The sequence below is a fragment of the Crocuta crocuta genome, unplaced genomic scaffold, assembly GCF_008692635.1.
Source record: "Crocuta crocuta isolate KB4526 unplaced genomic scaffold, BGI_CrCroc_1.0 scaffold258, whole genome shotgun sequence".
In the NCBI taxonomy this organism is placed as follows: Eukaryota; Metazoa; Chordata; class Mammalia; order Carnivora; family Hyaenidae; genus Crocuta; species Crocuta crocuta.
This window is the reverse complement of record NW_027532842.1, coordinates 125607-153379: the sequence shown is the minus strand read 5'-3', so window position 1 is coordinate 153379 and position 27773 is coordinate 125607. Positions and strand designations below refer to the sequence as shown.

At 38.5% G+C, this 27773-nt stretch overlaps 1 protein-coding gene across 2 annotated transcripts; it reads right to left on the bottom strand.

Moving 5' to 3' along the window:
• Window positions 1–3195: 3195 nt before the first annotated feature.
• Window positions 3196–27562, bottom strand: HSPH1 (heat shock protein family H (Hsp110) member 1). 2 transcript variants are annotated; one of them, XM_077745387.1, is made up of 18 exons: window positions 27080–27562; window positions 24537–24594; window positions 22584–22724; window positions 21748–21870; window positions 19941–20040; window positions 18690–18823; window positions 18020–18264; window positions 17006–17234; window positions 15469–15575; window positions 15076–15209; window positions 12542–12750; window positions 10793–10924; window positions 8163–8300; window positions 7160–7285; window positions 5613–5720; window positions 5414–5533; window positions 5035–5196; window positions 3196–4097 (listed from the first exon to the last, which is right to left on the bottom strand). In XM_077745387.1, exons 1-18 carry the CDS (start codon window positions 27184–27186, stop codon window positions 3891–3893), a joined length of 2580 nt encoding a protein of 859 aa, XP_077601513.1. In that variant the 5' UTR covers window positions 27187–27562; the 3' UTR covers window positions 3196–3890. The 2 variants fall into 2 exon arrangements, with proteins under 2 accessions (XP_077601513.1, XP_077601514.1); XM_077745388.1 differs by lacking the exon at window positions 10793–10924.
• Window positions 27563–27773: the final 211 nt, after the last annotated feature.

Sequence of the window (27773 nt, the reverse complement as noted above, 5' to 3'; positions counted from 1 at the left end):
AATATATATATATATTATAAATTATAAATATGTATATATATATAAATATATATATATATTTCCAATGCTGCTGATAAAAGCAAGTCATTGGAAACAGCTAAAGTTTATTTTTTGGACTTTCTGAAAGTAACTCTTGAAAGGCTTTTGAAAAGAGGCATATTACACTTTTTGATGGGGAATCAAGGACAATAAAAGTCAAATAAACATTGGAGATTTCACCCAAGGAAGTTAACCATTGTTCAGATTTAACCAATGTTCACAATGAACTAGACTCCAGGGGTCTACAAGAGTAGACATTTTTTCTTTGTTCAGGTTTTTATTTAAATTCCAGTTGGTTAAGATATAGTGTAATGTTAGTTTTAGGTGTACAGTACAGTGATTCATCACTTATATACAATACCCAGTACTCATCCCTACTAGTGCCCTCCTTAGCCCATTGCCCATTTAACCCATCCCATGCCCACCTCCCTGCCAGTAATCTCTATAGTTTGTTCTATATAGTTAAGAATCTGTTTCCTGGTTTGCTTCTCTTTTTCACATGTTCTTCTGTTTTGTTTCTTAAATTCCACATGTGTGTGTAATCATATTTGTCTTTCTCTGATTTATTTTGCTTGGCATACTCTCCTAGCTCCATACACATCATTGCAAATGGCAAGATTTCATTCTTTTTGATGGCTACCTAATATTCCACTGTATGTATGTACATATGCATGCATGGGTGGGTGTATATACATGCCACATCTTTATCCATCACTTAGACATATAGACTCTCCATAATTTGGACACTGTAGATAATGCTGCTATAAACACAAGAGGTACATGTATCTCTTTGAATCAGCATTTTTGTATCCTTTGGATAAATATCTATAGTGCAATTGCTGAATTATGGTGCAGTTCTATTTTTAACTTTTTGAGGAACCTCCATACTGTTTTCCAGAGTGGCTGCACCAGTTTGCATGCCCACCAACAGTGCAAAAGCATTTCCCTTTCTCCATATCCTCACCAACATCTGTTGTTTCCTGTGTTAATTTTAGACATTCTAGCTGGTGTGAGGTGGTATCTCATTGTGGTTGATTTAGGTTTCCCTGATGATGAGAGATGTTGAGCACCTTTTCAGGTGTCTGTTAGCCGTGTGGTCTTCTTTGGGAAAATGTCTATTCATGTCTTCTGACCATTTATTAACTGGATTACATTTTTTGGGGGGGAGGTGTTGAGTTTGGTAAGTTTTTTTTTTTTAATGTTTTTTATTTATTTCTAGGAGACAGAGAGAGAGAGAACGCATGAGCAGGGGAGGGTCAGAGAGAGAGGGAGTCACAGACTGAAACAGGCTCCAGGCTCTGAGCTGGCAGTCAGCACAGAGCCCGACGCGGGGCTCGAACCCACGAACCGTGAGATCATGACCTAAGCGAAAGTCGGACGCTTAATCGACTAAGCCACCCAGGCGTCCCTGAGTTTGGTAAGTTCTTTATAGATTTTGGATTCTAACCCTTTATCAGGGTTAGATACTTGCCATTTGCAAGTATCTTCTCCCATTCTGTAGGTTGCCTTTGTTTCCTTTGCTGTGCAACTGTTTATCTTGATGAAGTCCCAATAGTTTATTTTTGCCTTTGTTTCTCTTGCCTCAGGAGACATATATAGTAAGTTGCTATAGCCAATGTTAGGCTACTGCCCATGTTCTCCAGTGACTAGATATTTTTATAAATAATTGTCATAAAGTGACAATTAAAATTAAATATAAAATTCAATGTTTTGCTAAACAGACTAGTCAGTCCATGCCCTGAGGCTTCTAGGTGATTGCTAGATAAAGATCACAATTGTGTGATATTATGATATATAATATTAATATGTATTATAAAGTAGTCAACACTGACAATGTGTTTTTTTTCCCCACATCCAAAAATGCAATCTGAGGTCTGCAAACTATAGCCAGTTGAGCCACTAAAAAAAATACTTCTTTACAGAAAGGTGACACTACAGAAAATTCCCAATCTTTAATACTGACTTAGGACAGGCTGATAGTTCCTCTGTCATCATCAGGTACTATTTTGGGATAGAAGGAAATAGTTTTCCCGTTCTTATATTTTAAGAGTTTTCATTTTATGAGCTTCCCGATTGTACACAGAACACTAACCTATCTTCACCTCACAACAAAGAACTGCATAGCCAAGGAGTATGTATTAGTATGCATTAAGAGAATATAAGAAAAACCACACGAGATCATCTCTAAATGGTAAAGCAAAGTTAAAAGAAATTACAAAGTGGGAAAATGTTTGAATGTTGGCAAATGGTTAAGATCCTTAAAAATAACATAGAAAATCAACATATGTTACAAATAAGAATGAATAAAACATTTATGAAACACAAGCAGGCAAACAAATTCATAATATTAAAGTACAAACCACCTATACAAAGACAAGTTACTTAGTGCAGAATGGCTGTTGAGTGCGGGATTTAAGACTGGAGTTGCTGTTGTGCCAGTGCTGGTATAAGGACTAAACTCTGAAAAGCCTGGTACACAGCAGCTAACTAGATTATTATAACAGACTGGCAACACATACAAGGAATTCTGCCCCTTGGTGAGGGAAAGTTAGTCCGAATTAGAAGAGTGTAAAACTGTTGCCCTCAGTGGGTATAGTGTGGTGGTTCTCAGCCTCGGTGAGCAGGTCTTCCCCACCCCACCCCACCCCCAACACTTCTTGTCCTTAGAAAATAAGTAGATGGAGACAGGATTCATTGTGCATTAATTAGATTAAAAAACCCAGAGAAACCACTCTCCACCAACACCGGGACTGATTAAAGTATTTCTATGTATGTCTTCACGTTGGAACTCAGTAGAGCAGTGAAGTTAAACACCTACCTATATTCTTTCCTTGGTCAGATAGTTATAAATAACATCCTACATCACAGAGGAACACACATGCCCGTCTCGACACACACGCATCATTACAAGGAAAAGGCTGTAAAGATAAGCAACAGTTAATGTCTTCTTCCAGGTATTGGGAGTTATATTCAACTTCATATTAACAATGTGTTTAATGTAATAAGCATATGCTACTTTTCTTTTGGAAGAAAGCCTCTTTAAGGAGTAACTGAAAAGGAACATTGGGATTTTCATACAAAGTAACTTCATTTCAGCTACAGTTTACATGCCTCTCCTCTCCCCTAGTCCTGTTTTTTAAGTTAGTGACAAAACCGTTTAAAAATGACACCGTAAGATGAACTTTATTTTAAAGCTCATAAAAGGCTTCACAATATCAGTGACAAACAGAATCAACATTTCTTCCAATTTACACCTTCACATGACAATGTACTGTATAACAAGAGATATAGTTGAAAGGTTTTGTTCTGCATGCTGCTAACACATTTCACTAGCTTCTGCTTTACTCAACTGGATTTTAATATCAAAGCAAAAAGTCATATTCTATTGGACAGAATTAATATTAGAAAGCCCTTATGAAATCAGACTTAGTCATGTTTATAAACATCCACACCCACACACATGCGGAAACGGAGAGCAAAGCTCAAGAAAACTACCTTGGCAGGAACAAATGCTTGAAGGTTTTAATCACAGCCCTCTTGAACAAGCAGTACAGTTTATTTTCTCCAAAAGACAAAAGTCAAATTCATCCTCAGTGATGCAAATGGGAATACTGCACAGAAGCTTAGTATGAGTTCACAATTCCACAGGAATCTGAAAGTTACCAAGGCAATTTTCCCTTTTAGGATCATAAAGACTACAGACTTCAGCTTTTTTCTCTTTCCATATAATACACAAAATTTCTTAACATCCTTAAAAAAGAAAATATAAATAGTCTCAGTATGTTATGTAGAATCACATACTATGGCAAAAATATTTTATTAATTGCAGGACTAAGCCAACGTAATGTGATCTAGTCCAAGTCCATGTTAATGGAGCTCTTCTCGTTAGGGTAACATTCCCCATTCTGATGTGGAGGCTCAGCACCAAAATTTTCTTTGCCTTCTAAATCTTCTTCCTTTTTATCAATATTTGGGCCATTTGGAGTTCTTTCCAGTTTGGGCGATTCGATTTTTGGCTTGGGCTGTGTTACGACGGGCTCACAAGTGTCATTCAGCTCCTAAGCAAGGAGAACAATGTCATCGGGTTAACTCAGATCCACCCAGTCATTTTCAATTACTTTCCTAACATACCAGAACTATTACAATTCTCCCCACTCCAATTATATACATCTCAAGGAATTCATTTTCTCGTTACACTTGCCCAAAACTATAGCTTGAGGCCTCATCAAAAGAGAAGTGAATATTCTTCTATGAGGTGTCAGGAACTTGCAAAGTACTCACATATTATATTACCTCATTTAATCCTCACAACAATATTAGAAAGTGGGAACTATGATCCCCATCTATGTATGAAAGAGAAAATATGGTTCAGAGAAGCTGGATAACTTAACCTCAAAGATCAGGAAAACCAGTGAGTGAAGAGCTGGGAGCCAAACTTACAGCCCCCTGACTTCAATGGTCCACGTTTCTTTAATCTTCACGGTGTTTATTCTTCCATATGAAAAGCATTCTTGATTTTCTTCTCAACTTTCTTTAAAAGCCTCACACACTAGGCAAGGCCCCAATCTGGGTCCTTCTCCAGGGCTCAGAATCCCAACACTTTGACTACTTTAATTTGTGCCCTCAGCACCTGACACCATCAGATACACTTCCTTCTGCACTTGATGCTGTTAGGCCTTCCTCGAACCAGCAGGTGCACTGTCACCTGGGCAGGGACTGCCATTCTACCTCAAAGTTTAACCTGTGAACAAGGACTGCCACATGGTAGGTGCTCAACCAATGTATTTGGTGAAGTAAATGAATAATGAAGAAATGGAAATTTAACAGAAACCTAAGGTCTTCTATATTTTGTAGTATCAATAATGAACTAGTAAGAAATCTGGTTTCAATCAGGACGAGGTAAAGCCTGATCAAAGAGAGTTGTTTAAAGTTCACAGGATTACAACTTGAGACCCAAAGGAAACACAGGAGTAAACATCAGACATTAATACTTACCTTGATTTTTGCTTTAATTTCCTGAGCACGTACAACCGGATCCTGATCAAGACTCTGTTTAGCCTGAGCGTTCATGACATTATTCATCCACTCCATCGCTTCATTAACAGACTTTTCAACCTTTTTCATCTCGGACTCATCAATATGATTGTATTTCTCATCCTGAAGGGAAAGAAGCATAGTTATCCTGTGAAATTAAGTATGTAACAAGAACATCTCACCTGACCCAATTTTCCATGAAGTTCAAACCTCTCTCTGGTCTCCAACACAAAAACAAATGCCTCATTTAAGAAGATGTGTTCATAAAGAAGGTTCCTCAACTTAGTATTAGCTTATTAAAATCTAGGTTAACTTCCTTGCAATGTATAAAAAGACTTACATTATTTCTGAAGTCCGCGGCTATCTTGGCATAGTGCTGTAGTCTCTGTCCCAGTTCTTCAAACATTTTTGGTCGTTCCTCAGCTTCTTGAAACCGAACTTTAACTGGAGTGCCAATTTTCTAAAACAAAATGTAATGAATTAACATTGGTCTAACTGCAGCTCCAAAATCTGTAGTCTAGGGGGAGAGAAGGGCCTACCATTAATTCTTCCAACTTGTCAACATATGCTTGTTTAGCCTGGTCCTCTCCTTCTTCATAGAGCCAGTTTTCAGTCTCTGTGAGCAGTCTCAAAAAATTCTGGTGATCCTGTATATGAAACATGATAGTCAGGATCAGTTGCAATTTTACTTCAAAAACATTCACAGCAAGACAGAGTCATCCTCAGAAGTGCTCAACACTAACCAATCTTATTTCTAGGAAGACATTCTGATCAGCTGGATTCTCTTTACTGAGAAGTTATCAAGGAGCAATAAGCACTGTTAGCTCCATACATTTTATATAAGGAATTAGCAGTAATTCTTTGGCTTCTCTTTTGCACAGGGACATCTGAGAATTTTTGGTAAACTGCTTACTGACTTAACAATAATGTATCTCAGAAGTCTCGTTTTGGGCAATCTATACACTGAAATGTGGTTATGGAAGAGCGGTTCTCTTCCTGTTCTCCAAAACAATTAGGCCTTGATTAAGTAACTTTCTCTTTATTCCCACAATTATCGAATACTGACAAACTGACAATCCAATCACTGAACCTAAAATAAATAATTTCCAAACCAATTCATATAATTATTTCTACTCTAGCCTTAGGAGGTCTACCCTATTTTGGGTCATCTCTACTTCAGAATCCCAACCATCTAAGAAATTCAGGAAATGTCAGGGCACATCCAAAAAATAAAAGTTTATTACAAGGCAGGCCAAGGATCTTAGAACTAAAACAGACTTCTCCAAGTTTAAATTCTTTTAACTTCAGAATTAATCCCTAAACCATCCCAGATTTCTATCTAGCTAATTTTTTTCCAAGTCCTATCTTTCAAAGTTGTGCTTCCAGGATTTCCTCAGAGCCACAGTGACTTTGGGAGCTTAGAAAAGGGCTAAGGGGAATAATGTGCTCAATAAACTTTGGAATAACTGCATGAACAAGTCTTATGGAATAAAACAAGGACCATGGGCAGGCAAGGGAACCAGTCATAAAAATTAAAAAAAAAAAAAGAGTCTGAGGTCTTTAAAAGCAAGAGTTTTTTCTCTTATTTCTCTCTTTAGCCCCCATACCTTTAGTGTCATAGACTAAATAAATGTGGGATAGGTTCTTTCTTCTGGATGATAAAAACTAAACAGTCATTGGGAGAAGTTAGAATAAGTAAAATAACACAACACTAATGAGCCTCTTTCTAAGACTTTGATTACACAATTTCTACTTCAAGCTTTCGATTTTCAAAAAGCTCATTACATAACCTAGTAAAGATTTAAATGACAAACTTGATATGAAACACTTTATGACAGTATCTGAATGAAAACAGCCTGGGGCAGCTGGGTGGCTCAGTTAGTTAAGCATCCAGCATCTTGTTCTCAGCTCAGGTCCGGATCTCACGGTTTGGGAGACTGAGCCCCGCGCATTGGGCTCTGTGCTGAGAACGTGGAGCCTGCTTGGAAGCCTCTTTCCCTCTCGCTCTGCCCCTCCCCAGCTTGTGGGAGACCATGTGCACTTTTGCTCAAAATAAACTCAGAAAACAACAGTGCTCTCCACAAACCTGCTCACATATAAATTTTTCATACGGTCCACACAGCTTGTCCCTGAACTCGTACACATATTCCTCCACCGCATTTTTAGCATCGTTTCTTTCCTTTTCCAATTTATCTTGCATTATCATCTTACCCTGTCAGAAAACAAAAAATTAGTCCCAGTCTTCTGTTATTCATAACTTTTAACTAGACGTTGGTGTTAAAATCAACAATTATATAACCTCCTCCCAAAAGTGTTAACAGTTCTAATTTACACCTCATGAATCTTCCAGCAAATCTTACAAAGTTCGTTTCCTAAATACACATAGTAGGTTGTGATTTTTTAAAAAAAATTAGGTAATAAATTACATAGCTTTTGTGTCTCAGGTTTAATACCAAGGGTGGGGGAAAAACCCCAATCCATTAATTTCCTTTTTTTTTCTTTTTTTTTTTTTTAGGTAGTTATATGCTTGTCTTATACTGAGATTCATATTGGCCAATATATAATAGTCACACCATTCTGCCACCATATCTGAAATCAAAGACTCTAAATTTATTTATCCACTGACTTGTAAAATATAAATGAGGTATAATTATGAAATTTCTATACACAATGTTGCCAAATCAGCAAAATAAAAGTGAATCTCATTATGTTCACATATTCCAGACTACAAAGAAGCACAATGCATTTTAACAGAAATATTAAGTATGGCCTGAGATACCAGTCGTACTGTGCTCTGTGCCAGGGTGTACTGGCATCCGGTTTCTTCCAGGAACTTGGGCAGTCAATTATACACCTAGCAGAATAACCTATGGCATAGATTCCTTTCAAAAGGATGCAAAAATATAAATAAAACTTGTTAAAAAATTAAATCGAAAAACCGTTAGTTACAGATTCATGCTATCCCTAAAACCGTATAAACCCTGGGGTACGGGAAAGAAGTATACCTGTTTATCTACTAGAAACATGCGTAACAGGGCCAAACAACTAAATACATTCCAGAATGAAAACTATTTGCCTGAAGCACTTACCTCTGTCTCAATATACATGTTAAGAAGGTCCTTCCCTAACTGCCAGACCAAGTTGGCTTCAATAGGCAGCTCAACATTCACCACCTTTATTTTGGGTTTTTTAGCTTCTGGAGGCTGGTCAACTTTCTTTTCATTTGCCTTAGGAAAGAGTAAAAAAGAAATGGAAAAATTCTTATATAATCCTTGAAACAATGATGCCAGTGTCTCCCTATCATACTTACTGATGACCTAGGCAAAAATAAAGTCCCTAAACTCATTAAGTTAGAAGAATGTAGAAGATCATCTAATTCCCACCCACCCATTTAAAACTGGGCTGCAGTTACAACTTAAACATGTCATACTTTCCTTCGAGAATTCACTGGGGTATTTTTCTCTTTGCATATTAAACTTAATCTCTCCTGCTGAAGCTTTTCTTCATAGGTCTTTATTTTTTAACCCCTTTAAAGCAGCGATCTCAGACTCCAAAAGTCAAAATTATTATTAAATTACCACATCTTTAAATAATAGTCTAGAATCTTAATAGTAACTAAGATAGACTATGACCAATGCTAAACATGGCAAGATCAATCTATTCCTGTAGTATATACTTAAATCCCTATATCCCAGCTTCATACCTGCTGCAATTATAATGAGCACTATACTGATGAGTGCCTTTTAAAGTTTCCTACTGCACGTGGGGATTATACACACACACGCACCCATACATATACGTTAAGTTATGCATATAAATATCCTTATTCCTACTATCTGTCTTTGAGTCATCCCATTTTTCACAAGCAACTCTGTAAGGTAAAAAGAGACAAAGAGCCTTAATACAGAAAATGGAATAATGCAGCAAATGCTAACAGTTTACTGCAGTTTTTCAAAATATGTAAATACAGGGCTAAAGAAGTAAGTATCTCCCATTGCCTTTAATTTTCCAAGACTTTTCCAGGTGTTTCCATTTCTATAGGTTCCTACCAGCCAAGGTGATAAAGAACACAATTTAGGAAACTCAGCTGTAGAACAGATTAGAAAATAACCATGGGGTATAAAACATATACCCTGACTGGCTGGGATGGCCCAATAGGAAAGAACGCCCATCAGTACAGCAAGCACCGCTGCTGGAAAATTCTGGGGCGTTAAACAAATGTTCAAACTCCAGGCACTTCACAGGAGAAACTGGGACTCGAAAAAGGTCCAGCGGCTTGCCTAATATGGCAAAGACGGAGATGGGACTCGAGCTCCTGTCTCCCAGCCTTATTTCACTATTTCGGAGTCACATGTAACAGATGTGCGGCCAGCTGCCTCACCCACAACAGTCTTGCCCATCGGCCTGCAGTCCCCATGTCTTCTTCACTCTAGTGCACAGAACCCTCCAACAGACCATGTGTGCTCGGGGGGCACGAACCACAAGGAAAATGAATGAGAGGACATCTACACCTAGCCAACACAGGAGTACAATAGATATTTGGGAAACAAATGGATGACAGCACATGTGTGGCAGTGAAGTCAGCATAAGACTCTCTGATGGTCCAACATTAAACCAAGTACTGACTAAACTAATATACCACAAAATGGCACGCGACACAGCACGGATGAAGACTCTCCAAAGGAGTGTGAGACAATGTTCCAGAGGGCTTGACGCTATTGGTCCCACCTACAACTAAGAACATGAGACGGTACCCGATGTCATGTCCCAGCACAAGTCAGTTAATGCGCAACACTAAGTGAAGGGGAAGGATGGGGACGGAAGGGAGCTGCTGAGGCAGAGAAAGCAATAATCCACTACCACCACCACCCAACTCTTGGGAGAGAGAAAAAGGTGGCTCTCAGAGAGTCAGGCTCATAGTAGGACCCCCACAGGACCAATCAGGGGATGTGATTAAAAACTGGAAGCTTCTACCAAGTGTTTTTGCCAATGAACAGTTCTGGAATTCATCTGAGGGTGAGAGAAAACCAAATCACTAATGAAAGGTTAATAATTTACACGCAACTTGCACAAAAAATGAAGTTCTGCAAAGCACAGAATAATGTGGTGTAACAACGGAAACTTCCCGATATCTACTGGACCATGAATTTTAAAGGCTTTCTTATTAGAAGCTGTCATTTTTCAAGGGACAACAACGCAAATAATTTAGCTTCCAATGCATACTGTGAAAGCATGGCAAAGAAAAATTACTTTGAAGTATAATCTGGTTGCTACCAGATCATCATAATTAATTTGACAGGTGATTTGAGAGGAGAAAAAAGTTTACTAGACTCCTATAGCCCATGTATTTATCATCAGACTAATTCAAGTGAGAACTCATCACACAGCACTGGGACATATCTGTTTCTGCTGCTCACGGTAGCAGATACCTCTGGCACTAGAGAAGACAAGAAATGCCATGCATTCACCTCTTGTTGCTCGGAGCAGCAGTTAATCAAGAGAAGCTGCCATATTTAAAGCAGGATATTCAATTTCTTGAGTTGAGCTTGAGTACCTCTAACTCATTTTAATTGAAAAACACATAAAAATTAACAGGAGAAAAATCCTACACAGAATAGGATAACTTGGTGCTTGCTCTTGAAACTGCAGATTTAATGATATCATTAATGACCACATGTTGCAACATTGTCTAAAGGAATGAACTAGAAGAGTCACTCACTTTGTCAGCATCTGGGATTTTGTTTTCTTCTGAGGTAAGTTCAGGTGAAGGGGGAGACTGTGAGGTTTGTTGGCCATCAGTTTGTACCTGGGGCTGTGTTCCAGCTTCACTGTTGTCTTGCTGGATATTTTTCTGAAATGAAAGCCCAGGCACAAAGGATGTAGAAAGCAGGTGTACTTGTATAAATTTAAAAGGTTATAGGGCAAAGACAGTACACTCAATTTCTGACATCTTAATAAGCGGGGGAAAAAAGATACTGGATAAAAGCAAAATAAACACACGAAAACTCCTTACAAATCTTAAACCTGTAAGAAACTCTTTCAATGATAGCAGTTAATATAGTTAAATAACCAAGTAGCAGGCATTTTGATTGATGTGATGACAATCAAGTACTCTCCTTTAAGAAACTTTCACCTAGCTTTGTACAGCTATTAAACTCTCAAAAGCACAAAGGTTTACGCCAGTCCTCTCTCCCAGAAACAAGATACCAAAACTTAAATTTCACCAGGAGCCATGAGCATCTCTACATATCTCCATTTCAATGAACTGAACAGCTGCATAAAATAGCCAACTATCAGTCGTTGAGGGATTCGTCATTTCAGCTTACAGATACCCAAGACCCCATCTGTCCCCACCTTCTTTTGGTGATCCAGCCATTTCCACCTCAGAAGATCTCAGGATAAAGAATATACGCTGCATGTTAGTAGAACTCAATCCCCAATCATCAGTGTTTGCTACAATCTTTTCCCATCTTCCGGAGAAGCCTGAAACATCTAATTTAACTACTTTGTATCCACCCTGAAGCCTCTTAAATGTTTCTTTCAGAGCTTCAAAATTCTAAGGCAGACACTGAAGTATTCAGAAACAAGGCACTCATGATGTAACTATATTCAAAATGCACTAAGAGACTGATACAACAGGTATTAGAATAATGGTGTCTGTCGCCAAATGGAAAACTATATGGCACTGGTCATTTAACTCATTATTTTGAAATTTTTCTAAATGAGAACTAAGGCTTGTATGTTTTTAAATGTTCTAGAAGTGGTAATAGTGCTAATAGAGTTGTCTGACCACAGGATACCACACTTTCTCACATGTTAACTGAAACATTACACTGTTTGCCTCTTCATTTAAGCTATTTGTGATTACCATCCAAAAGTAAACTCTAACAGCTAATCTATTTTGAAGTTTCTAAAAATTCTTTTGCAATCGTGCTAACAAAAGTCTAAATTAAGAAGATGAACAGTAACAACTTTCTATTCTCTATATATTTCTTTCCCTCCCTCCCACAATATAGCAAGCCGTGTAAACAAGCAAAAGTGCAAACCATGTAAATAAAAGCAACTAAATCCTGAAATACCAGTTAATTTTACAATAATTTTTAAAAACCATCTTCCATATTTGATATATATTCCAAATAAATTTTAAGTCTTTTTCCTTTTTTTCCTTAATCATCAGTCAACACTGCCTTCTCAATATGCAGTCAATGCCTTAAAAAAAAAAAAAATTCGGAGAAACTTTATGACTCTAGTTACATTGTTATGTGCCAGTTCAAATTAAGCTATATAGAGTTTAATTGTAATTCACCAAATTCTGGGCTATTTAGTATCATCATCTAGCAAGTGCTATTACCACCACTACCCAAAATTCTAATCAAAATTAAGAAACATATATTATAACCTTTCCCTACCCTTGCATAGAATTAAATTAACTATATATTCAAACACAAAGGTTGATCCACAAACTTACATCGGTGTCTGAGTTTTCCGCTGCTCTTTGATTTGGACACTCCATATCTGCCTCAACAGAAGACACTTCATTCTCCTCAGTTGGGACTTTCTCCACCATAGATGCTGTAGAGATGGTGAAAATGCCATGGGTATTGACTCGCACTTTCACTTTCACTCTAGATTTTTCTCCATCTTTCTGCGCAGAAACATTCTGAACTACGAAGCGGCCTGGAGCAAAAAGAAATTGGCAGTTTTAGAAGTGAATCTAAATCTCTATGGAGAAGTCAAAGGCCAGGAAATACAGCTTTAAAGTATGCTATTCCTAAATCTCCATTTTTCTCTACCAACTAAATTAAGAATTTTTTTTACTATAAATATAAAACAAACTTAGCTGTATGGGATACTTCAGTGCTGTGGGTTAGTCTCAATACGCCACACACCTTCAGAAGCACAGGCACTCCTGTAATTGCTTTTGTTTAACAGACATTGCACTGCTGACAAGCAGTCCCTGCCCCTAGTGCCCTGGGTCTCCAGATTGGTAAACACAAACTGGACAGGAAGAGGTGATAGCAAGCGTAAGGTAGAGGCTCTTAAGTGGTATCAAGCACCAGATCCATTTTAATCTTACAGGGTCTTCAGGGAATACTGTTTTTCTGACTCAATAATTAAAACATTTCCCTAGGTCTTAAATAGAAGAGGTTTTGATAAAGCCTGCTATCAAAGTCTGAAATTACTATGCCAAATACAGTAATTCCAGAGCATTACTCAGTAGGGGTTAAGAGTGCGAACTCTGACCTGGGCTTGAATCCTGGCCGTGTGACCTAATGCAAGCTATTTAACCTATCTTTGCTTCCATGGACAGAGTTGTGTTTATAGTGCGCGTGTAAGACTAGAGAACCAAGTGCTAAGTGTTAGCTATCATCTCCACTAATAGCTGTATTATTCCAGAGATCACTAAACCAAAGTTAAGTGTTTTGAACCTAATATGTGCAAAGCACTATATGGGATTTAACAGCCCTATATTTAAGGTGCTGTCTACACAAACACAGAAAGTTACAGATTTAATTACCAGGTCAGTGAAAGATGTTGGAACTGACATTCAATAATTATCAAATCACTAGAGGTCAGGATTTGATAAATGGGTTACCGTAAGACCCATTTAAAGAAACAGCATTGGGGCATGTGGGTGGTTCAGTCGGTTAAGCGTCTGACTTCAGCTCAGGTCATGATCTCGCGGTCCGTGGGTTCGAGCTCCGCATCAGGCTCTGTGCTGACAGCTCAGAGCCTGGAGCCTGTTCCAGATCCTGTGTCTCCCTCTCTCTCTGCCCCTTCCCTGCTCATGCTCTGTCTCTCAAAAGATACATAAACGTTAAAAAAATAATAATAATAAAGAAACAGCACTTACTATAGAGCATCCAAGATGAGTCACAGAAGAGACAGAAATGGAAGACCATTCTTTAAGTAGGTCTAAGCTTTTCAGTTTTGCTGAGAACATGTTAACTTGATGACATACTAAAAATCTCAGATTATACCCTTTGCATGATGGGGAATTAATACATAGAAACCAACCTATTAAAATTTCAAGTCTCAAAAAAAAAAATTTCAAGTCTCTATTCAACAATTTCTTAATTTCTCAGCAATAAATTCATAAAAACTGTTTAAAAACAAAACAACAACCTGTGTCAGTACATTTTTAGTCTTAACCAATAAGAAAGAAGACACAGCTATCAGGTTAGACTCCTTCAAACAACCTCATTACAGGGGTGCCTGGGTGGCTCAGTCGGTTAAGCGTCTGACTTCGGCTTAGGTCATGATCTCACGGTTTGTGGGTATGAGCCCCACACTGGGCTCTGTGCTGACAGCTAGCTCAGAGCCTGGAGCCTGCTTCAGATTCTGTGTCTCCATCTCTCTCTGACCCTCTCCTGCTCATGCTGTCTCTCTCTCTCTCAGAAATAAATAAAACATTAAAAAAAATTTAAAACAAACAAAAAACCCAACTTCGTTACAAAAAAGGTATGGGGCAAGGGTGAGTCCAGAACACATCTAGCAATACTGGCAAATTTCACCCTCAGCCTGGGAAAGAGACATGGCCACTCAGGAAGATAGATCTGTAACCCTCCACAGACTTCCAGTTACTAACAGTCAAAACAGACAGATAGTGCCAAACCTTTCAAATAAAAATGTACCAAAAAAGACGTCCTTTTCAATGGGTTCTGAGGCAGGTTTTAAATGAGAAGTAACATTCCATCCAGAAGAAAGGTTAACATTAAAAGTAAGTGCTAATCCTTTAATCTACAGAGACTGTTATCAGAAGAGAAAAAACACTGAAGTGTTCCTAAATGCAAACTCGTGGAAGTAACCATAGCACGAGCAAGTCAAGTCATCTCTACTGGCCCATGCATTCATCCATGAAAGAAGAGGTTTCTCCATCACCAGTATTCTAAATCAAGATGTATTTACATGGAATTATATTCCATTCAACAATGCTAAGAAAGATTTTTACATCTATACATATGCCTTTAAAAGCATAAACACACAAAATTAACTGCTTACCTATTTTTGCTTCTGGATATGGAACTCCTTGTGGATCGGAATAGAAAGCTTCTAGCTCAAAAGGCCCCCTCCGCAAGAAAGTGAGAACTTTGGAGAAAGGTGCAGCATGGTTTCGACTAAATACTTCATGCACACTAGAGGAAAGGAAAGGAAAGGTATTCAGTATTGCAGACATGTGAGCGTACTGTGCTACACAAACATAATAAACACTCTGAAATCTCCACCCATTCTAGCTCACCATTTATTAACACCAAAATGAGAGAAATATTTTGATCGGTTTGCTTATTCAAAGATCCCAATTTGATTCATCAGACCCTCAACTGTAAAAGTTATTTGTTAATTTTCCTGGATAGTAAAATATAGTATTTGAATTAGTGACCTTCTGCTACCTACCCTTCAGTATCTTCTGAATCATGGCTCCAGACCAGAGATATTGGAAAAGGAACTGCATCTGTGATGGAAAATTCTCTCACTTTGAATGCTGGGGAAAGAATTGCACACTTAAAGGAAAAAAGAAAAAGGATTATCAGGAGGCTATGAATAAATAATTGCACTCACCATTTAACATAAAACTCAACTCAAATTGGGTATCAAGTTTAAATTCAAAATTGCTTCCAGTACATATTATCTTAAGCGCAAAAGATTTACCATGTAAACACCATGACAATAACCAAATATAAAAACAGATAATACAGTGAATCTTAGGACAGTAATTGTTGACTAACAGCAGGTTTCACAGGAGCTTGGGGAAAAAACATGGTCCTTTCCAGAAATGCCCTGATAGCAATTTCAATTACAAGCTGTACCACTTTTGAATCTGTATATATCCACAAACAGTTCCGTCCACATCATTTTTCAAATGTCTAAGAAACTGAAAAAAGACAAACCCCAAACATTTGTATTTTCAAGCAATTTTATGAAGAAGGCAATGGTAAATTCAAATTTGGGGTGGACAACACCCCACAAACAGGTAGATTTAGAGTAGTCACATAAAAATGACAGAATACATGACTATGCTAAAAGTCCATTTCTGATTAGCACAGGATCCTTCAAAAGAGAGACCAAAATAAGCTCTTTCTCTAAAGAAATGATAAACTTCCAATGTTCTGGAGAGCAGGAGACTTCTTAGGTAAGGGGGTACACTCCACTGTCAAGGAAAAAAGCAAAAACAAAAACCCTATGATGGATCATGATGATACAATAGATTATCAATAATGACTTTATATATATTCTATTTTTCAACATCAAGTACAGCCCTACTAAATATCTTTGTGTATAGTGTCTCTTGCTTTACTTTATATTAAAAATAACTGTACTAAATAGATTAAAATTTAAGCACAGTTAACTTGAAACTTATAGTTAAAACTACTTACATCAGACTGTAATATTGTAACTACAGATACTAGTTTTCTTATCAGTAGCTTCTAGTTTTGGTGATTTTGCTCTGCCAACAAACTTGAGCCTGAGCCTCCTTCTTACTTGATAAGCAAGTTAAAATCAGCAGGGAGGGGTCAGCTATTTCCTAAAACCACTTACTGCTACTCCCGGCCCAGGAAATTTTCCCTCAAATCAATTCCTTACTGCACCACATTGCTCTAATTCCCCTGTGTGCTTTGTAACAATTGTCACCACCACACAACTAATTCATGCTTTACAGTTATGTTTCCCATGTCTCCTAAGAATCATGCCTATTCCTACTCACAGTTTAAGAAACATCAGCTGCAAATTTCTTTTAATTGAAGCTTTCCTAGATGTTCCAGGTCTGGAAAATCCTGGTCTCCCAACAGCCTTAACACATGCTTTTGGAAGTTAGCTCCCTCGTGATATCTAATTAGACACAGGCTCTGTTTATTTATATGACCCACCACAGTGCAATAAAGCTGAAATGGTTTAAGGAGCAGCAGAGAAAGGAGCGCAGAGAAGGTAATACCTGCAGTGCGCATCCTCTAGCCACTGCTTCATCTGCATTGAGTGTCGTGCTGATATCTTTTCCAAAGAACCGGGCAATTTTTTCTTTCACGGCTGGAATTCGTGTAGTGCCTCCAACGATCTCAACAGCACTCACATCTTCAACTCTGAGCTGAGTCTGTTCCAGGAGGCAATGAAGGGGAGCTTCTATCTTTTGCAGGAGGTCAGCACAGAGTTCTTCAAATTGTGCCCTTGGCAAATAAGAGGAACACTATAAATTTTTAGAAAAATCATCTTAAAACCAATACTCTGTCCTATTTTGAAAAAATGATATTAACCCAATGAATTTGTTTTTCCTCACACAACCTCAATTCCACATGGGCCAAGTTTAACTCTACTGTTAACTACTGTTAACTTTTTAAAAATATATAAATATACAAAACAGGTACAGAAAAGAAATAGGGGAAAAATAAGTCCTACTGGTATTACTGGAAGAAATCACTTTTATATTAAGACGGTCACTTTACTCCTAAATGGCTTTTGTAAAACCATTATTCAATCACTGGCCCAGAAATACTGAGAGTTGGTAAATACTAAAAACATTTCATCATAAGGGCACTTAGCAGAGAGGTGCAGGGGCGCCTGAGTGACTCAATTGGTCAAGCATCCAACTTTGGCTCAGGTCATGATCTCACCATTCATGAGCTCAAGTCCCACATCAGGCTTTCTGGTGTCAGCACAGAACCTGCTTCAGATCCTCTGTTCTCACTGCCCCTCCTCCACCCCTCCCTACCTACTCTCTCTCAAAAATAAACATTAGAAAAAAAAAAAAAAACCTATTCTTTAAAATAATAATGATAAATAAATAAACCTCTCTGCAGAAGTGACCCTAATTCTCATGGTGTGAGCAGTCCTAGCATGTAGCATATAATCTTGAAATGTGGTCCAAGACTCAATACCACAGCTAGACTGACACCTGGGCTAAAGTTTCAGCAAGAAGTTTCTTCTATTTAATCTAGCAGAACTGAAGACACACCTGTTCATCTTTCCAGAAACATCTTTGTCATTCATAAAGCATTCGATATTCAGTGGAAGGTCCGTGCTGTTAGAGCTCATTAGCTTTTTCAATTTTTCACACTCTTGATACAGACGAAGCAGTGCTCGAATTTTGGATTTTGCATCCAACTTGTACTTAGTTTTAAATTCTGCACAAAAATGTTCCACTAACTTTTCATCAAAGTTTTTCCCTCCTAAGAAAGGATCAAAAGCTGTTCCCAGTACCTAATTTAGTTAAAACAACAAATAATCTGGTTATTTTCAATCATATTTTTAATTAGAATCTTAACTAATACTACACAAACTACAGACTAATAAGATGAAGACTTCTATTTAATTTACAACATGAAATCTAAGTCAAGAGAAATATTACTACCAAATCCAAATGAAATGCGAAATCTCTAATTTACTTTTAATGATTACAAAGATCATCTTAAAATACTTCCCCTTGCTAAGCAAGAAAGGGTCTCCTAAGATAATGACATCATCTTTATGGAGAGCAACCTTAGGAATAATTGCTTGTTAATACAGTTATCCAAAACTCTTCTTTCTAAGAAGCACAAAGTCAAGAAGCTCACGTAGCTTAACGTAAGGACGACTACAACACATTTTATAGGTTTTGGTTATTTAGTTCAAATTTATGACTTTACCTTCAATTTTCCTTTGTTAAAGGCACAGGCAGACACTTGAAAAGCTGAGTGTCCCATATCCACAAAAACCACTATCCGAGGTTTCTCATCCAGGCCTGGGAGATCCTGCTTATAAATTCCGTAATTCAAAGCAACTACAAAAAAATAACTGTTTCAATTCTTTGGTTCACATTTTCTTAGGGATTTCATCATTACCAAAAGAATTATACATGCAGGAAACTTGGTGAACACACTTCTTTCACACCTGACTTCATACTAATTTTCATGGCATCAATAATTTTTTCCTTCTGATTTTAGAACAATGCTCTATTACTTTTCAATGAAGAGATGTGACAAAGAATGTACAAGTGCAAATACAATGGAATGTAACCACAAACATCAGCAGGCCAATTACACCATACTTACATTTTAACCACAACCTGCCAGGAGAATGCTTATCCAAAAAAATTAAGAATTTAATATACAACTATAGCAATAGCAGTTCCTACGAATTTCTTTTTAGATCCAAGGCAAATAACTCCTCTACCTTAAGGGGACTGTGTCAGCTTTTTCTGAACTTTGAAGCCACACTATTTCTAAACACGTATAGCCTAAGAACACACCTTTACTGATACTTGAATTAAGAGTTTCAGAAAAATATGCCTATCAGAAATATTCTGGAAAAAAATCTTAGTTGCTTTGTCTGAACACACTAAATTGTAACTGACTTTTTGTTCACCTGTCATCATTCAAAACTAGTAAAGGCTCCAGGGGAAAGGAACAGGGACTCCTCTGCTCACCACTCTCTTTGTACCTAACACAATGTCTGGCAAATGGTGCAGCTTAAACCAGTATTTGATAGAAGATGAATGACCAATGACTAAGGAAGAAAAAATTTTTTAGCCAAGTGAATACATGTAGTCAGGGTAGCTGTGAAACCCAAAATCCTAAGGTTTGGGGAAAACTTAACAATAAAATCCATGTGAGGAAACAAAAAACTAAATCCAACACATACATAATCCAAAGGACTGAAATACATACTTAGAAGTTATCTCCTAAGACAACAGATTCATAAACTGACAAAGTGCCAATTTCTCATTAAGCATAAGCATCTGAAAGAAACTAGAATTCCTGCTTTCAGATCTAACCCATGTTATGTTTCTATGTAGGCTATGTTTCTACAAAGTGGTTGGCTATAACATCTGAATTGTCTTAACTCAGTTTTGACAGTATATTCACTTTTATACAAAAATGGCTTTTTTCCCCCCTTACCAGCAGTCATGTCATTCATAAGTCTTAGGCAGTTTAGGCCAACTATTTGTGCAGCATCTAATACAGATCGCCTCTCAGCATCTGTGAAGAAAGAGGGAACCTACAACAAGAAAAGAAAGAACTTTAAGTTGTCCAGAACACACAGATTCCTCATGACCACTTAAAATACATTAACAACAGTCCAGCTAAATATGTGCCTAATGAAGTTAGAAAACAGAAACAGACCTTTACACTTAGTTTCCAGCAAGTTCTTTAACTTTCAGAACAGTGGCTATTAAAAAAAATTGCCCCCAAAACTGTATTATCAAATTTACTGTAACCAAATTTTAATCCAAAATAAAAATTAAATCAGTAATCAGTAAGACATATTGACAACTGCCTCTACTTAATAAAAGAAAGCTTTAAATCTAAGTGTATGAAATACCATTTCCAAGGTAGTCAGAAATTTCTGACATTTGGAAACCACGATGCTAAGTCAACATTTCATGTTAAATGTGACTGAGCTACAGATGATACTACAGGTTCCTAAAGATAATGGAGAGCCAATTCCAGCATATACCACCACCCTGTAGTTTGCTATCCATTGTATTCAAGCATTCATAGATGATGGGGGACCTTCTAATTCTGTAGATCTGTTAAGATTACAAAAACATTTTTTTGGCAAGGCCTGTTGCTAGTCCTAAAAAAAGAGCAAAAACAGCTCAGGGGATGGGATGAAGTTTCTTCCGACTTGGGCTTTGAGCTAGGTTAATTCTTTTGATCACTTTCTAGGACAGCCCTTTAACTAGGACACTCTTCAGGAGGAGACTCTAACAATACACTCAGAGAATCACTTAACTAGAAAGTACCTAAGAGAAAACTTAGTACAGTGGCTTTCATTTTTTTTTCCCCAAAGTGTTTGTAGCGGCTTCAGAAAGAGATGCAAGAGCAAAAGTGGGTCTCTGCTCACTTTTCAAATCCAGAACTGCTTTCAGCAGTTTTCCATATTAGCTTATGGGGGAATAGAGGGGGCCTACTGACTTGTAACTTAATTCTTTCATTTTACCAGAGATTAATATTATTTCTCCATGCAACAGCCCAATATTCCTTTAGTAGAACATATTCTGTCTTGCAAGGACAAGACAGGGCTCTCTGCCTCTAGCCTTTCATACTCTAGGACACACGGTCATAAAAGCTTCTGACTGGTCTGGGCAGGCCACCCTGCCGAGGCTGTGATGCCAAGACCAGGCACGATGGAGTCCATTTCAGACAGTCTGAGTGCAGAGCATAAACACAGCAGATCAAAAAAGTGACCCTAGACATTTGGGAAAGCAGAACCTACTCTTTTTTGGTGTCCAAACAAAAGATTGACTTTTGCCCTTTTCAAATACTCTTTGATAACTTAGCAACCATCCACTGAAGATAGTGGATTTTGCCAGTGCTAAAAAAAATCTTTTAAGTTTTGTCACTACTGGTAGCTTACATCATAAAACTTCTAATGATCTGATTCACAAGTGACAGTAGAATTTTGAGAATCCCCATCAAGTATACCAGTGGTCTAATGGTGTGTTAACTGACAGCATTAGAACATCTCCCAATTCAACCAATCAGTCTTTTCAAAGAGCCCCGCAGGGCATTCTGATCTGCACCTCCAGTCAGGAACTTCTGCCAAAAATACCACTCAAACATACTCTGAAATGCTCCTCAACACTATGTTACTACAGTCCAGTAGGATTTTGATTTCCAGTAATAGAACAGCTTCCACACTTAAGAGAAGGAAAAAAGGCCAATTAAAAGAAAACACATTGCCTTGTTGAATTCTACTTACTGAAATAACACAATCTGTGACTGGTTTCTTGAGGTTGTTTTCGGCAGTTTCCTTTAACTTAGTCAACAGCATGGCTGTTATCTGCTCCACACTAAATAGGTGCTCTTCATCCATGTACATTACCTGCACAGGGGAAAGCAAATATCTTAAACACTGTAGTACTTAAAGTTACATGTTATTACATGTTAATGCTAACTTCTAGATATTACTCCATATTCTCGTCTAGAAAATATTGTTACAGCTGACAGAAAAGAAGAAAAGGAGGCCAAAAAAAAAACCCCAAAACCAAAACAAAACCCAAAACACAAGAAAGAACTTTTCTCTAGAGATGAGGAAGAGAAAAAAAGCTCAGGCAAATTTTCCCTCTACCCAGGGTACCAGTGAAAACATTATAGAAAGTAGTAAATTTCCATTCTAACTGAAGGGATGAATCACTGTGACAAGTATCATTTTGTGTATATCATGACACAGGAATGCTTCTGCTGGTTTAAAAAGAGCTCTCTGGTTGTATTACACGATTGCTCTTCAAACAACTGTGATGTAATGGAATAGACTTTTGTAACATGACTGAGAATTTTTTTTACCACCACTAAGTGAACCTAAATTTTAACAATTATAAAGAAGTTATGAGATACTAATTAAGTGATAGAAATAAAGGCCATTTAAATAATTTTCAAACATTAAAACATACACCTACAGTTTAAAAGAACTTGACAAAAACAATACCATCTCAATTAAAGAAATTTGAGGTAAACATTTCTAAGAATTAGGCAGTTTTTTCTATAGGTGAGTTCCATTTCCTATTAAGGACACTAAGGTTGGTCAGTTAATATTACCTTTATTCCAACACCACCATTTTTCATTGGAACCAAATCGTAACTTAAGTTTTCCTTCTCCTTTTGAATGAAGGGGTCATTGAATGCTCGGCCATGAAACCTTTTGAAGTTAGACACTGTATTGTTTGCATGAGTGATTTGCTGCAAAAGAAATTAGAAATTAATTTCCTTTTCTAATTTGAACACTTATCAGTAATTATAATTTTATAAAAAATCTATTGTACAACTCAAACCATAATATAACTTTCTCTGCAGCCCTGGGAAATGCGAAAAGGTGGGCAGTGAGAGAGAACAGGAGGCAAAACTGTCACTAAGGCTTTTAAAAGGATTTCAAACTCTCCAAGATAAAATCAAAGATGGTAGAACTATCACTAAAGCCCTGAACAAATCATGAACTGCATCCCTTTATTTCATTCCTTTTCCCCACTAAACTTGTTAAGGTTTTATACCCGCTGAATACATAATGAGGAGCTCTAGAAGCACTACAAGTCAAATTACATTTTTTTAAAAAAGTTAGCATTTTAATTTAGTCTAGTAAAGGGTTAATTGGTCAAGATAAACATTTTGTGTCGTGGATTGCTATAATAATAGAATGTTAATTATCTGTACCACAAAGCAGAAGAGGCAAGGATAACTCAGAATTTTCTAAGTGACTTTTAACTACGTATTTTTGATGAATAGGCTCTGATTAAAAAGTCCCACTTCATAGTATATTTCACTCAAAGCACTCAACAGTGGGAACTTTAAAATACAGAAATAATTAAAATAAAAAATTAAAAACAGACTTCTGAAGTAATGAAAATACCAGAACAGTTTACTATTTACTGTTTTCTCTGGTCTACTTCTTTTCAAGGGAGGAAGACAGCTTGGCAGTACTAGTTTTTCAAACATGGAATTGAAGCATGTTTAGGTTACTAAAATTCCGTGATTCTGAAATGGAGTTGAAGTGTCTCTAGTAATCTATAGCCTCCACTGACTCTCTTCACGGAACCACAAAAAAATTGCAAAAGAATTTTAAGGTCTGGCATATCAATATTCTAAGTGGCCATATTGAGGGAGACAGTTACTTCACTGAGGTGCCCCCTTTAAGTATACCATTTTGAGCGTGCATAGCTATTTTTCTCTCCTTTGTTTTTTTCCTCTTTTGCCTTGTATCTCTTCCAACTTGCATTATTATACCATTCCAGAGTTTAGAGTTTTGCTTCTTTTTCAGCAATACTATTTTCTGTATATAAAAGAATTTTTTCAATCTTTCTTAAAGCCTCTCAAAACAGATTTCATATTTCACATTCTTTTACTTTATTTTTTCCTCTTCAACCGTAAGGGTTCACCAGTTACAATGTGAGCCCTAAATGGGAGGGGCATATCACATTAATAACAAATGAAGTTAGTTTCAGTGACTTATTTAGCCTAATAGAACTAAAATACTGTCATTTCAACATGTACTCAGTATAAAATATTAAGGAGATAACTTTATTTCCTTTTAAGACTTCAAAATGAAATCATGTAGATGTCATACTTCACATTTCAATTCAGAGGAGGCACATTTCAAGTGTATCTAACAGCTACCCTATAAGACAGCACAGGTCTAGACAGTTCTCCCAGTCTTACCTTAATTATTAGGTAATCTGAAAATGCTTTTAAAATACAGAACTTCTAGAAGTAATCTTTAACTCTTAAATGAGTATCGTAAGAAATTCCACATGAAAGAACTTCAGGGGTCTTATTTATAATTTTTAAAAATTAGATAAGGTAGCAAAATTACTAAAAATTAAGGCTGGCAGATTAGAAAATTAAATGAAAAGATCTTACTCACTAAAAGAGGAAAGGAACAGAAAGAAAAAATAACCACGTAAGGACTCATGAAGAATACCTCTAAAACTCAAAAATAAATAGGCTTAGATATTTCATAACCTCCCCTTCAAATGACCAGAACGGTCTTAAAGAACATACCTGATTTTTGGCTGCAACTCCAATGGTTCTGTTTTTTGATCCAAATGATATGACTGATCTAGAAAATATACAAACCACATGTCTCAAAATGTTAAAAAACATAGATGAGAAAATAATATAAGTTTCCAACCCATGGTTGGGGGCAGGGGGCAGCACAAGTACAGCACAATTTTGGAGTCTAAAGCTTTAGTCAGATACTCTGTAGAAGCCCTAATTGTTCCTCTGAGATCCGATCTAAGGGGCAGTCTCAGCCAAAAAGTCTGCTGATGGCTCAGGGGGCATTTTCCATTACTTCAAATACCAGTGTAATTCTCCAGGCCCCCAATTAGGAAATGGGACAGTAACTCTGAAAATGCTTTGAATAAAGGGTATTATTAATTTGTCCCTAACCACGTGATCAACAAAATATATGGAGTTAATTCCACTTCTCAATTGACAACTCTGTACAAATCTAAGGATCACTATCATACCGATTACTGTCCTGATATATTGTCTGCCTCTTCAGGATCAACAGATTTATATGAATCCAAACAAGTGGGCCTAAGTTATGTTTGTGTAGTTTAAAAGCACAAGAGAGGGTCCTCCGGAGAACTCTACTTAAGGAGGCCAAGTAAAAATGATGCAGCACAAGTACTGCAGCAGAGTATAAATGTTGACGGAGAAGCATGCATAATTAGTTACATTAAGTCAGCTTTGAAGAGATGAAAAATGACCTCTGTGAGACAGCCTTCTCAGTAATGGAAATGGAATGGTAGCACAGATAAACTCAAGTCTTGTTAGGAAGAGGAAAGCAAATTAGATTTTAAATCAGAGAGCAGGCAGGAGTAACTGCGAGATGAACAAAGTGGGAATATGCTGAGGGCACTAAACACGGGACTGAATCAAGTTTAAGGCTGCTCTAATAGAAATACCCTACATCTAGATTATCTGCCCAGGTGCTAAATAGCATCCTAAAAGCAAGCAAATGTTTACATTCTGTAAACAATGTAACCTTCTGGGTCCAGAGTAACCATTCACTTGCAGAATGGCTTTACTCATTTTCCACAAGGAAATTTAACAGAGGCCAATGCAAATGGGTCAAACACCGATCGTATCAAAAAGATTACAGGGAATGCCAATACTGCCCTGTTTACCTTTTCTAGGGACATAGCTGCTGTCTTTAGTTTTCACAGTGGTCACCACAGCCACACATAACAGTATTTTCCTACTCTCATTTGAACAGCTTTTCTTTTTTATTGGATCAAAGAGAACAAAGATGGGAATTGTTCCTAAGCATGAAAGCCTGACATACTGTCTTCCTTACTGTACTCCAAGGTCTATATAGACCTTTACACATCTAAAGAGCAGACTTTAGATTTGCAAAGAGGTAGAATCATGGAATAACAGTCTTTTCAATGCTACTATGGCTCAAATATTTGCTAATTTTCTGATTTTACATTCACTTTCACAAAGGGCTATCTGCGCTCAAACAGTGATACAAACATAGTTATTTTACCTTTGGGCTCAAGGTATCATTCTAGGCTTTTTATCTTTGGTTTCAGACATTCAAAAAATAAATACCTACATTAATTTTCCTGAAAAGTAATCAGTTGTTTTCATTAATGCACATGCAGGAGTGTTTGCATGTATGATCTTCAGAAAATAAGTCCCCCGAAAAAGTTGCTTTAATAAAATGTTGCCCTTGCCCAGCAACCCCATGCTGCTGTGGAACAGAACATTTTAATTCTGACAACATCCATCCCCGAGTTCTAGCACAAAAGTGTGCCATTTTCCTCTTATCTTTTATTTAAACTGTGCCAAATTAGTGAACTGGAACATGATTCAGAATTCTTCCTGAATGGCTCGCCTAAAATGAGCAAAAGGACATTTACATCTTCACAAATGATCCCAGGCACTAAGTCTAACAGCGTTAGCAACCGAAAGTACGCAAGAAAAGACATCTATCAAAGGAGTGATTCTGCGGTCGCTAACAACAATCCGCCCGCTCACTGGACAAGCAGCAGCCTACAGGCTCTGGAAGCTTCTAGTTCGTTTCGAAGATTCACAATGCGGAAGAAAAAGCTCAGCAGCCCCGCGTCTGCGGTGCGCAAAGATAGGCTCGGAAGGAGGGGGACGAGCTGGGGGCGGCTCAGTCAGCCCGGAGAAGCCGCGTGGGGAAACGGGGGCGGCCGCGGAAGGAACGAACTGAGGCTTGCCAAGAAAAGGGAACGAAACCGCGGGCTGAGCCTTAGCTGTACCCCCAGAAGGAAGCCCGCCCCTGAAGCGACGACCCTGGGACCCTCCACGCTAGGACTTCTCTTGGCCTCCTGATCGCCAAACCACCCCCCTCCACTTCTGACGGCAAGCCCCAACCCCTCCCGGGCAAGCATCCTGAGCTGCCAGGCCGCCGGTTCCCAAACCTTACCGAGGAGCGCCCCGCTCCCCACATCGTCCTCGGTTCGGCCCGGCGCCTCGCAGCCGCCCCGCAAGCCGCCGGTCCCCACGCTCCCCAGCCCTCGCTTCCTCGCCGCACTCCCCCGGCGCCCCCGCAGGCTCCCACTTACGGGGTGCAGCGGTCGCTGAACTCATTGGCGATGGTCTCGATGCCCCCAGCCCGGGCCACCGCAATGTAACAGCTCTGCGAGCCCACGTCCAGCCCCACCACCGACATGGCCGGCTCGCGGTCCGCCTCCGCCTCGGCTCTGGGTCTGGGTCTGGGTCTGGGTCCAGTTCTGAGTCCTCCGGCCGCCCACCCGCTGCTTCTGCAGCCGCTTCCTGCCCCGGCTGCGCGCGGCTCCCGCGGGGTCCGACCGCTCCTCTGTCACTCGGACGGAAACGCGATCTGCTGGCCTGCTGGCGCGTCCGGCTTCCCGGGGACGGCGGCAGCACTCGGAGAACTAAGCACGGGAGAAAGGGGCGCTTGGTGTCCGCGGGTCGCTCCGCAAGCTCGGGAGGGTCGTCTCGATCTACACCCGCAGCTCACCGGCACTGCGCTCAACTACCGACCCAAAAGGGGAGGTCCCAATTCCTCAGCCTTATGTATCGCACTGATCAGAACTTTCCAGAATCTGCGGCATTTACTCACCGGCGCCTCCACCGGCCCCTCCACGTGCCACTTCCGCTTCCTTTTTCTCGAGCCTTCTCGAAAGATTCTNTCCCCGCCCGCTCTAGCCACAGCTCTTTGCTGTCTATAAAAAACGGACAATGAAGACTGACTCAAAAAAACTGTAATGTTCACAGTTTACTAGTGGGTGATGG

Coding starts and splice junctions, on each gene's coding strand:
- HSPH1 (XM_077745387.1), bottom strand. CDS start 27,186: ATGTCGGTGGTGGGGCTGGACGTGGGCTCGCAGAGCTGTTACATTGCG. Junction 20,041..21,747: donor TCACAGATTGTGTTATTTCA/GTAAGTAGAATT, acceptor TTCTTGTTGTAG/GTTCCCTCTTTCTTCACAGA. Junction 4,098..5,034: donor AAATTAAAGCAAAAATCAAG/GTAAGTATTAAT, acceptor CTCCTTGCTTAG/GAGCTGAATGACACTTGTGA.